This window comes from Glycine max, chromosome 2, assembly GCF_000004515.6.
Source record: "Glycine max cultivar Williams 82 chromosome 2, Glycine_max_v4.0, whole genome shotgun sequence".
NCBI lineage: Eukaryota > Viridiplantae > Streptophyta > Magnoliopsida > Fabales > Fabaceae > Glycine > Glycine max.
In genome coordinates, this window is record NC_016089.4 from 11,443,230 (window position 1) to 11,455,880 (window position 12,651).

At 33.8% G+C, this 12,651-nt stretch overlaps 1 protein-coding gene across 3 annotated transcripts; it reads left to right on the forward strand.

Annotated features, from left to right (window-relative positions):
• Positions 1-965: 965 nt before the first annotated feature.
• Positions 966-10,741, forward strand: LOC100815345 (pre-mRNA-splicing factor ATP-dependent RNA helicase DEAH10). Of its 3 annotated transcripts, none has more exons than XM_003520072.5 (13): positions 966-1,194; positions 1,277-1,323; positions 1,454-1,534; positions 1,675-1,891; positions 2,303-2,717; positions 2,968-3,171; positions 4,098-4,258; positions 4,884-5,069; positions 7,865-8,096; positions 8,372-8,571; positions 8,669-8,803; positions 9,012-9,219; positions 10,386-10,741. In XM_003520072.5, exons 1-12 carry the CDS (start codon positions 1,139-1,141, stop codon positions 9,193-9,195), a joined length of 2,118 nt encoding a protein of 705 aa, XP_003520120.1. In that variant the 5' UTR covers positions 966-1,138; the 3' UTR covers positions 9,196-9,219; positions 10,386-10,741. The 3 variants fall into 3 exon arrangements, with proteins under 3 accessions (XP_003520120.1, XP_014622130.1, XP_014622131.1); XM_014766644.3 differs by lacking the exon at positions 10,386-10,741 and adding an exon at positions 9,681-10,087; XM_014766645.3 differs by lacking the exons at positions 966-1,194; positions 1,277-1,323 and having other exon boundaries at positions 1,454-1,538.
• The last annotated feature ends 1,910 nt before the right edge of the window (positions 10,742-12,651 follow it).

Consider the following 12,651-nt stretch of genomic DNA (forward strand, 5'->3'; position numbering starts at 1 on the left):
TCAAAGTCCCGTTGAATCAACATAAAGTAACGTGCAACAGTTTGGTAAGTGATTCAGGACTCTATATAATAAATAGTTTTGACTGTGAAATTTTTGAAATTTAGAAAAATATTGGATTCAATATTGTGTATATTTAATATATATCACATCAACTTAATCTTAATCTCGAGATGTGCCAAATTCTATGTATTAATTCATGAAAAATGCAAATTTCACGCATGTCAATTTGGAAGGGACTGCAACATTGTCTACAATAATTGGAGGAAGACGGCAAAAATAGGTTCTAGATGGAGGTATTTTGCAGCTGAAACAAATTTGGAAGCTAACCAAGAAGTTATTTTTGAGTTTCCAAATGGAGAAGACAACTTTACTCTATTATTGATTATTATTTAAAAAACTTTTGTTTAGCTATTATTTATAACTCTTTGTGGTTTATGATACCGCATATGATGCTTTAGATTATAATTCTATAATTTAGTAGAACTATTAGCTATCTGAACATCTTTATTATAACAAATATGTGTATATTTTCAATTTTATTATATTTGACTTTCATGTATTTGTTTTCATATTATTCCTTATAAATTACATGCTTGGGATACTTTAAATTTTTGTGATTGTTTTGAAAGTAATTAATTTTTGGTATCCTTTGCATGTTATTATTAGTATATTTATTTCATTTAAATTCAAAATTTAAGGCTTTTATTTTTTGTATAAATAATGAATACAAAACATAATGATTTGCAGAAAATATAAAATACAACTTAAAATTTAAAAGCTTAATCAATTTACCAGGACATTACATGGGCTCTCATATAAGTACAATTACAAATAAAAAAAACATAATCACATCTCACAGATTGCAGATCAATTTCACCAAAAAGTTAAATGTTATAAAAAATACAATTAAACTTAAAAATAAACAAATAATTAAGTTTTTAAATTTTTATTTTTAATCAACAAACCCCTTCACCCCTTGTATCAAAGACTCACCGAAACCTTTTCTTCTCACCGCAGCAACAGTCTTCTTCTTCCTCTTGTTTGCGGCACAACAATGGAGCCTTGTCGGTGACGGACGGCATTGAGCTGCAGCGGAAGAGTCTGTTTCCTTCACAGCGTATTCTGTGTTGCCGCCACCATGCCTTCAGTGCCACGGGGAAACTTCTCCAATCGCCAAACCCAATTCTCCGAGCGGTATTCTCCTAAACCCAATTAGGGTTTCACAATCACTTCAACACGAAAAAAAATACAAACTTTTCAATATCTTCTTACGCAGGAGGCAGAAGATTATACAACAGAGGAAGTCTCTTCCGATTACACCAGGTATTTATCTATGCATTGGTTCAACCTTTTTTGGTGTTCTCACTTCCAATTTCAACCTGTGGCATTTTGTAATAATAATAATGATTCAGAATGTGCTTATTAGTGTTGGTATTGTTTATTTCTGTTATAGTTGAGAAAAGGCTGGTTGAAGAGGTTCGGAAGCACGATGTGTTGATTATTGTTGGCGAAACTGGAAGTGGAAAGACTACTCGTAGGTTACATTTTAAACTATTTTATACTTGCGGAGTGCTTATTACTCTGTTATTTGTAATTTAGTTTTTTCAGGAGAAAGTAATATGAGATTTAAGGGATAGTGGATTTCACTATGTTGTGTTGTGTTGTGCTATTTAGAGATTCCGCAGTTTCTGTTTGATGCTGGATTTTGCCGCGATGGAAGGGTTATTGGGATAACGCAACCTAGACGTGTGGCTGCTGTCACTGTGGCAAAACGTGTTGCTGAGGAGTGTGGTGTTGAGTTGGGCCAGAAGGTCGGGTATTCGGTTAGATTTGATGACGCTACTTCCGGTTCAACAAGGATCAAATATATGACAGATGGGTTGCTTTTGAGGTACTAGTTTTGCATAACATGGGCTACTTTGTTTGCTTTTTCCATTAAGATTAATTTTATAAAACTTGGTCAATCAAGTTGCAGTGCTATAATTTATTTTCCTGCTTGAATATTGATACCAAACTACAGAAGATATTAGATTCATCACTTAATTTTTGATGAAGTTTTTTTTTTTTTATCTGTGTGAAGTTATCAAGGACTGGTGATTTGGTTAACACCACCCTCCCCCCCCCCCCCCCCCAAATAAAATATTAAATAAAATCCTCCCTCTTATTTAGATGGGATTGTGGGTTTAAGATGGTTACATGATTTGGAGCTGCTAAAGAGGTTTTGAAATAAAATATGTTGTTTCTAATGATTTTATGAGTACAGGAGGAGTTGAATCATGAATGCATTTTGTTGTGCTTACAGGGAAGCATTGTTGGATCCATATCTTTCTAAGTATTCTGTTATAATTGTTGATGAAGCACATGAGAGGACTGTTCACACTGATGTCTTGATGGGCTTGCTAAAAAATGTACAACTTGCTCGGTCAAGTTCTGTAAGTGGTGGTCAGGGCCTTATTTTTGGAAACAAGAATATGAATAAGTTGTTGGAGAAAGAAAATGATCAAAGTGGCAGTTTTCTTAAAAAGCCCCACCATGAGAAGTATGCTCCATTGAAGTTAATTATCATGTCTGCTAGTCTTGATGCACGTGCTTTCTCTGAGTACTTTGGTGGTGCCAAAGCTGTTCACATCCAAGGGAGACAGTTTCCTGTAGATATATTTTATACCCGTGATGCAGAGACAGATTATTTAGATGCTTCCTTGATAACAATATTCCAGGTCATTGTTTTATTCAGTCCATGTAATTCAATATAATGTGATTTAATTTTTATTTTATTGTTAGATAGAGATTTGGAATACCAAATAATGCATTAGTCTTGGTGCATTTGTTCTGGGTATGCATTTTTGGTATTTAAAGTTTCCTATATCACGAAGCGTCCCATTCTATTTCATGCTTAACATTGTTGTGATCAATGAGAAATGAAGTTCAAAAAATTGCTGCTTAAAGTCACATGTTCTTGATTTGTAGATTCATTTAGAGGAGGGCCCTGGTGATATACTAGTATTTCTGACTGGTCAAGAAGAGATTGAATCTGTTGAAAGGCTTATCAATGAGAAACTCCCACAATTACCACAAGAAAATCAGAAGCTTCTAGTTGTGTCTATATTTGCAGCTCTTCCATCTGAGCAGCAAATGCGGGTCTTTGCACCAGCTCCATCTGGGTTTCGGAAGGTGCCCGCGCTATGCGTTTGATCTCTATAATTAATATATGTTGTGGGCAGAATTCAATATAAAATCGGGAAATAAGTTTTAGTTAATTATTTGCAAAACTGTTTTTATTTATTTTAAACATTTGACGAGTTTTGTCTAGGTCTTTATTCATTCTCTTGAAACATCCTGTTTTATCTGATCATGTCTACAAATTCGAAGCAAATGTTGGTTGTGTTATTTTGAGTGCCAGTTGATTTAGGACATACGCACACGATTTCATATTACTTATTTATTAATTTATTGATTTATTAATATCATAATATGCAAATGTCACTGCTAGAAGTTCTCTTGGGCACACGTGACTTGTGTAATGATCATCTTCCCCCTTCATTCATGATTGATAACACACACCACTAATCATAAGCCTGTAAACAGTATTATGCACTCTGAGCATGATCCAGCTCCTTTAATGCTAGTTTATACAATAATTTCATTTGTTTTGCAACATTGTCATTTGCTGCTTCTGTTATTTGTACCACACTACCACTTCTCCTAGCAGTCACAGTTACCATGAAGCATTTGTGTATACCAACCAACTATCTGCCATCACTGAACCCATTGTCATACAACCTATCATCATAAAGGGTCACTGCAACTAACCATTTTTGTCATCACCTCTACTGCCACCAATGTTTTAATGCTTTATTGCCCTAAAAAATAATACTGCTTCTGCTTTAGAAACTAAGTCATTTGAACTGGCTATAATTCCTATAGATAATACATGGATATAACAAAATGGTATATGTAGACCTTATAATTTTCAACTTGCGCATCACCTATTTAATGCAAGCTTATGTATATTTAGAATAAACTTGTGAGATTTATATCATATCAGGTAATTACTTTTTTTTAATTATATTAAACTTATCTCTTTGTTGTTTTTGAAGGTGATATTGGCAACTAATATTGCGGAGACATCAGTAACAATTCCTGGAATCAAGTATGTAATTGATCCTGGATTTGTTAAAGCACGTTCTTATGACCCTGGCAAAGGCATGGAATCCTTGATTATAATACCTGCATCCAAGTCCCAAGCTCTGCAAAGAAGGTATGGTGCTAGATTATGTCTGAGTCTGTTTAATTTTTAATTGTGCCTTGCAAGTATTGGCTCAGTTTGACTGAGGATGACTGAGTTAAACTTATGAAGTAAGTCTGGCTCAGTTTGACTGAGGATGACCTCCTTTTTTTTCAGTTCAGTTTGGTAATTCACATCTCTGGTTTTCCTCAGAAAAACATGGTATTGCATGACAAGTTAGATGTGAATCTACCACCAACATTTCTAGTACTTACTATTTATTTATTTTTAAATTAGTATGCTTGCAGATGCTTGTCCATTTTAAATTTTGTTTATCAGTGGATGTGGAAGATTATAAACCTTGTAATATATCTTGTAAAAAAAGAATAGACCTGTTAATATAAAGTATCATTTTCTTTTTCATAAAATATTTTAAGCTCTGTACATGTTTATTTTATACAATTTCTTGTTCTTGAATTATGATTTATGTTATGTTTTTCTTTTTAAATCTTATTTTGGTTATGATGAAATGATTTGTATGTTATTCATACAGTTAGTTTTTGCTAAATTATCTTCACAAATTCAATATATATTTAACTAGTTTTACTGGAAGAGTAATACAAATTGATTACTAATGTTGTCCTTTTTTTTGTATTAGTGGGCGTGCAGGGCGTGAAGGACCTGGAAAATGCTTCCGTTTATATCCAGAAAGAGAATTTGAGAAACTTGAGGATTCAACAATGCCAGAGATTAAGCGCTGCAACCTTTCTAATGTCATTTTACAGCTTAAGGCTTTGGGTGTTGATGACATACTAGGGTTTGATTTCATTGAGAAACCTTCAAGGTGAGAGAGCTTTCCAGAATTTTGGCCTGGCAGTTTCCCTACATTTGCTCATGTATGGATATTTATGTGATTCCATTTTTTGTTGATAAATTCTCTTTATCTTGAAAAATAAAGCTACTAAAGCAGAAGTTAGATATTATTCATATACAGAAAGGATAAAAAAAGCATGGCATTTATATAAATAAATAAATAACCAAAAATTAATAAAAATATTGTATATATTATTGCAGAAATACTTGGAATATTTGTCCACTGATAAAGTAATTCAGAAGAATCTAGAGATCAAACCTATCAAAATGTTGCCCAGACCAATAACTTGCCTTAGAAATTGTACCTGTATAAATTTCTATGAATCTGATTCTGAAAATTACAAAATATTTTAAACTGTACTTTATCAAGATTTTTTGTGCCCAATGAGGAAATAAATTTGGCAAAGAAGTCCTGTTATATGATGAAAAGCTTTCAGTTATCCTGTCAAAAATTTATAATAATGTATCATAGGAAGTGAGACAGTAGGAAAGAGATGAGTAACTGATAGTGTGTTATACTTGATATAATGCATTGCATTTCAATGACACATCCCTAATCATAGTTTAGCGATATAATTAGAAAATAGTGCCTGCATTTCCAATAGATGGGGGAAAGGTGTATGTTAGCTGTCAGTTAGTTAGGATAGCTAGGATACCTAACTGTTAGTTAGTTAAGAAACAATAAATAGTCAATTAGAGGGAAGTTAGAATGGGGGAGTAGGAAGTGGAGGGTGGTGAGACCTCGAAACTCACTTTGTATTCTGTCTTGGGGGTTGGAAGCACCACCATAATAATACAATCTTTTCCTCTGTTTCTGGTCCAGTTCTATCAATTTCCTTTTTTGATTTGGTTCTGTAAGACTAAATAACCCTGCCTGCCTTAACTATTTAAAATTATAGCAGAACTACAGATTGGATATTGACCAAAGCAGATTTTTGTTTTATCTTGGGGAATTATGGTTTCTGAAATGACCATACTTATCAATAGCCGCAAATGGTACTGCTATATATATCAAGCAGTGGCAGAGTGTTGTAGCTTCCAGCGGCTACAAGAAATTCATAGTGTTGCATTTTTGCATCATGCAAATGATAGCTGAAATCACGACCAGATTCTGGAGGATAGTGCCGTTATTCCCTATTCACACGTCAGCGCCACCGTTTTCCTGCGAAACCTTAGTCCACACATGTTCTGACTGAGCTCACCCCCTTCTTTTCCTGACTCCACTGCTTTTCGAGCCAAGCCCATTCATGTTGTGGCCAAGCTCACCCCATTGTCTTTCTGTCTTCTATGATAACCATCCGTTTGTCCTTTTTTTATAATTATAATTATATGTGACCTTCCATCTCTTTTATATTGTCGACCTATCTTTAAATAGACACTAGATATAAACTGAGAAATTCAACTGTATTTTATAGAAAATAAGTCCTCACAATCAGAGATGTTAACCTCTGTTTCAAGTACACTGTTTGCAAACTAAAAAAAGAAGAAAACCAAATAGAGCTGGGCTCCTTCAGAATTGAAATAGGAACAGGAAAGTCACTGGAAGAGATGAATAAGGGCCTCCTCCTTACTCAGCTGATCCAATACCACCCCAAAAACCACTCAGAAATCCACCCCACTCTCAATCTATTATTCCTCCTTTAAATAATCCTTTCTCTCCCTCATCTTGTCTATTCAGTTATTCTCTCTCCCTCATTCTGTTTTTCCCTTTCTCTTTGTGTCACCTATCTTTCTCTTCTCACAGACAACACCTGCATACCTCGCTGCCCTTTAGGCCCATTTGTGACTCGACCTAATTCCCCCTTCCTTTCCTTGCAGACTCTTGTATACTTTCATTACAGGTTTATCCCTTCTATTTAATCTTCTATCTGTTTAGTTGCTTTTTTTTTTCCAATCTAGATTCTAGAACACTTAAAACAGATTACTATTTGAAAAGATATTGCTGTACTCTTTTTTTTAGTTGACTTCATTGTCTCTTTATATCTCTGATCTCTGTTTTTAAGTTTAGAAAAACAGACGAGAGATGACAGGGACTTTCTGAATAGATTCAACTTAACTATGACATATATGAGACATCTCTTTTCCCTTTTTTTGTTGTGTATAGTATGTTCTTCTAGTTCTTTACATTCCACTAATTTTTCTGTGGCATCCCTCCATCTTCCTATTTTTTTAAGTTTGCTCTTATGTTCTTATTTCTCTGATTGTTAATCATAGCTTTAAATTAATGGTAAATGTGTGTTAGACTATGATTTTTTGTTGTTAATTATATAGATTTAATTTTGGAATGTTTTTTTTTCTGTTTTTAAGCATTTATGTGTATACTATAAATTAATTATTATTTATTTCGTATCTATAATCTTTAGCATAACAGTCATTATGCTATCCACTATCTTGCTACAGCAATTTTGGGATTGTGCTGCAATTTCGAATTGATAATTATGGTCATGATATAAGTAATTGTTTTCACTTGATGTCCATTATGCATGCACACACACATTAGTACCAACAGACCAGTGGCTAGTCTTAGGAAGAATACATGAGGTTTGTAAACAGTTCTGTTTGACCAGATGTAATATAATAGTGTATAAAGGATTTAGTGGTCTATTCTTTTGCATCAGCCATTAAAATATTTGTGATGTTGTCACATGTAGTGTACTCCAGAACTGAATTAGCATTTTTTAGGGATCTTTGTTACTATAGTTTTTAAGAGTATTTTTACCTTGCAAAATATTACTCAAAGGTTGTGCTTATCACTTGTTTGAACAGGGCAGCTATTATAAAATCATTGGAGCAGCTATTTTTGCTAGGTGCTCTAACAGATGAATGTCAACTATCTGATCCTGTTGGGCATCAAATGGCTAGACTGCCCTTGGACCCTCTTTATTCGAAAGCTCTTATTTTAGCTAGTCAGTTTAACTGCTTGGAGGAGATGTTGATAACTGTGGCACTGCTGTCTGTGGAATCCATATTTTATAGTCCTCGTGACAAGCTAGAAGAGGTTTGAGGACTGAACTCCAACTGTATTATATTCTTATCATATATTTTGATGTTGTGATGAAACATAATACAAAGACGTGTCAGGGACTATATACTGACTGCCTATCTCTCTATTAACTATTTAACAAAATAGTTATAAATATCGTATGGTTTGAAATTTGAACATTTGCAGTTGACTGACTGTTTGAAGGCTCTGGTCTTCGTATATTCCCATATACTGCCTGTTTCCTCTTAATATTTATTAAAAGTTATTGTGTTCCTCCCATTTTTGACCAGGCAAGAACTGCAACGAAATGCTTCTCAAGTCCAGAGGGAGACCACATCACTTTGATAAATGTGTATCGAGCATCTAATGATTTCTTGGAGAAGAGATCAATGGAAATGAATACGGCAAAGACTGAAAAGGTTTATAGAAAATGGTGCAAAGAAAATTTTATTAATAGCCGGTCTCTTAGACATGCTCGTGACATTCACAGGTAATTTTATTATCTTTAAACCAGTTATCAAGGATTCAAGATAATGTGCTCCAGTCCAGACATTTATGCTTTCTCATTTCTAAAATACTTTTTGCAGGCAGATTCAGGGACATGTTGAACAAATGGGTCTGAATCTTTCTTCTTGTGGAGATGATATGCTTCAATTCCGGAGATGCCTTGCAGCTTCTTTCTTCCTCAATGCAGCTGTAAAGCAGCCAGATGGGACATACAGGTATCTAATTCAACTTACAAATTCTTGGGCTGGACTGTTTGTGTTGCTTGCTTTCTATTCCCTCTGTAATTAGGTCAAATTCCACTCTTAGTTTTGAAATTCTTTATTGGCATTTTGACTCACTAATTGGAATCCTTAACTGCACGTATAAGTTTATCATATATTACTTTTGCTATAAAAGGATTCTTATTGCCTATTTATATGACAGGACTTTGGCAAGCGGTCAGGTGGTGCAGATCCACCCTTCTTCTGTATTATTCCGGCAAAAACCAGAGTGTGTGATATTTAACGAATTGGTCCAAACTAATAACAAGTATGTCCGGAATTTAACCAGAGTTGATTACCTATGGTTAACCGAGCTGGCTCCTCAATATTATGCTATGCACAATTAAATTCTTGATGTTGCCACTAAACAGGTGATTAACATTACCATTATTTTAATTTTTTTTAATGATTTAAATACTTTTATGATGTGCAAAATTGATGGTTTGCATCCACCATTCTATGTGATCCCTTATTACTGTTTTCATTATTTGGGGCCGGCCGCAATGCGATTCAGGATTTAAAACACTGCATGCACCTTAATTGCCTTCTACTAGCCTGTCACAACCCATATTGTGCTATAATTGTTACACCATAACATATTACTGCTAATCCAAAATTAAATATAATAACAACTACCTAATTCATAACTGGGCCTATCAATGCTTCCCCGTACTAAAGCGGCCAAGGGTGTCAAACTCGATATTTTACTCGAACTTGGGAAGGGGAAACAAAATTGTAAATCATGTTCTCATTTGTTCTTGCATTGTCCATCAGCTTCATTTCTCTAGAATAACTTGTTTGGTGTTTTTTGTGAACACTGGGTTTGTCCCAGGGTCCTTCAAAAGTTCCTGTGTTAACTTCAGAGGATTTGGTATGAGCAAAGATGCCAGAAAGCTTTGGCATTGTTCTTAGGCTGTGGTTTTTTGGGCATATTTGGTTGGAAAGAAATGCTAGAATCTTCTCAGCACGGCATTCTTCTAAGTTCGTTTGGGATCAGCTAGTTTTTCTAACTTCTTTGAGTTTTCTGCTCATGGTCTTTTTAGGGGATTGTCTTTGTTAGATCTTCAGAGAGATTGGCATGCTTTGTTGCATGTTTCTTGATCTTTTTTTCCTGTTTATTTTTGGTTGTGATGATTTTTAGTTCTCGAGGATTTATAATCCTCTTATATCTTAGCTTATAATATATATGTATATAACCAAATACACCAGAGAAAAGCTGCAATAGATACTTCCTCCTCATTTCTTATGCAGTATTTAGAAATAAAATTGATCTATTTACCTTGCAATAATGTCATGGTTCTGCTTTCTGTATAGAGACATTATACACTTAATGAATCTGCCAATTTCTTATGCGTCATATTTCCTTGCATCTAATATCTCGTTATGAAACATATTATGGTTTTGCACAAGTCTCCATCCCACCTGCTGCCCAAAAAAAAAAATGGGACACAATCATTAGTTTTGGACTGTGGTTGTTGCAAAACAATGCTTTCTTTTTTCATATTGGTTCTGAAATATTTGATTTTTCATATTGTAGGTTACTAGATTATTTATCTGTTGAAACATATCAGTGCAAGCCTCAGACTATGCCCCGCCACTGGTTTATGGATCTTTTCATAATGACTGTTTTTTATTTAAGGGGCTTATCTTTGGCATTCGGTAACTTTTGGATGCCTGGTATGTGGAGATGCCACTGAATCATATAATGACAAGTACTTCTTTCTGGGTTGTTATCACGTTATTTTCTCTTGGGCAGCTATGGCCACTAAGACTGAGGGAAAAGTATGTGGTGGTAGGGTGCACCTTAAAGTTGTGACCTCATTGATGTGGTGAATTGAACAACGGAATTGAGTACAGACTATCATGTTGTTTATAAAAGTTCAATTCTATTTCTATCCCATTTTAAAATGCACAATTCCTTAGTAGTGCTAATATGTAGATGATCATGGCTTAAACTTTTAGAATATGAATTGTATGTATGATTAGTCTGAAAAGTCATTCTTTGAATTCACATATACATATACGCTGCATATCAATTTCTTGGTGAGGGCAATTGTTCTTTTCTCCCTTAAACATTAAATTAGTATATTTGCTTTGTCAAGTTACTGTAGCTGAATACTCGTTATCTATATGATAAGGACCGGTGACATTATGGATACAACGTTACCAATGACTATGAACTTATGCCTAAAGACACTCTGTAAGCTTTGGTGGTTGTTATTCCTTTTATTTGTCATAATGCAATGTCTGTTTCATCTTTGCTTTTTTAAAATTAAAGTTGCTGCTGTTTAAACCGTATGCATCATTTTTCATTTTCAATTTGCTAGTTTCTCCTTGCTTTCTATTAGTTTCTAATTGTGATGATGATACCTGGGTGGTGTCCCTATCAAACACTAAGCATTCTCAATACTCACTTCAATTTATGTCATCCTAATCTTAAGCAACTCAATTAATTTTCTCTCAAATGGATATTTCAATTAACAAGTTGTTTAATTCTCAAATATTTTATTTTTCTCTCTTATATTTAATGCAAAGTTAATAAACTCATGAGTAATAGTTATTTAAATACAGTAAGTAACTTTCTAATTTTAAATAACTCAAAATCACATGTGACATATCAAAATAATGTTTTTTTGTTGAGTAACCCATTAAGTAGATATGCACTTCGATAGATGAAGCAACTAATTTTGAAATGCTAAGCTTCAAAACAAAAATGTTTAAACTTAATATGATAAAATTTAGTTGAACAAAAATGCTAAAAATAATGTTAACTTTATAAATGTTGTTACAGTATATTATGGCTATTTAAGTTGTCTTGTGCTCTGAATGGAGTACATCTAGTGATCTAGCCATCATGTGGCTCAACTTCTCAATTTTTTTAAAAAAAACAATAGGGACAATTTTTAAAGTGGTGATTCAGAGGATGGGGGCAGGGTACTTCTAAACATCCTTCAAATTTGTTTTCTCCCTCTCTCTTCTGGTCATATTCCAAATAAATATGTATGGGTCCATATTTAATGCATGTAGAATTTATTCACCCTGCTTTATTATTTGTAGCCTGTAGGGATATGGGAAGCAAGCCCTGAGCGATGCTGCACCTTCCAACGTGGGCATATATGCTCTTGAATTGAATTGAAATTAAAATGGCTGTGATGGAACATTTTGCAGACATATATTGCTTAACTTTCAAGTCCAAAGTAGTTTATGGTATTAATCAAAGACGCTCAAGATTCCGAAATTTATCACTACACATTTACAATGGTTGGGTACACAGTGAAATCCATTCATCACATCCAAATTTACATGATTATAAACGGCTACTAACCCTTGCTTTGTCTGTATAAAAAATATATATGGCAAAAAATGATGAGAACATCATTTTCTCGATTTGTCCATGATACCAAAAATCTCAAAGTCAAACTCTGATAGTCATTTTACATAATTTTAAGTACGGAAAAAGGCTTTAGACTACAAGAATAAGATCAGGTGTTTGATTTATAATAGTGCTTTGCTGACATTTGTAAAAATGATATTTCTTTTTCAAACTTGTGCAACTTTAAAATGAAACTTTCCAATTATCGTAAAGTCAAATTTCAAAACTACAATTATCAATTGCTAATTTGTCGGTTAACCTCAGTTAGTGGAAACACACATGACGTTACAACCATAATTAAGATCGTACAATATTTTATGATAATTATTCCATTGATAACCTCGAATCTTTAACTAAACAATCACTAGGAGTGAATCATTAGGATCAATCTAATCATTGGAGGATTTGTATAATATGTTTGAAGTTATAG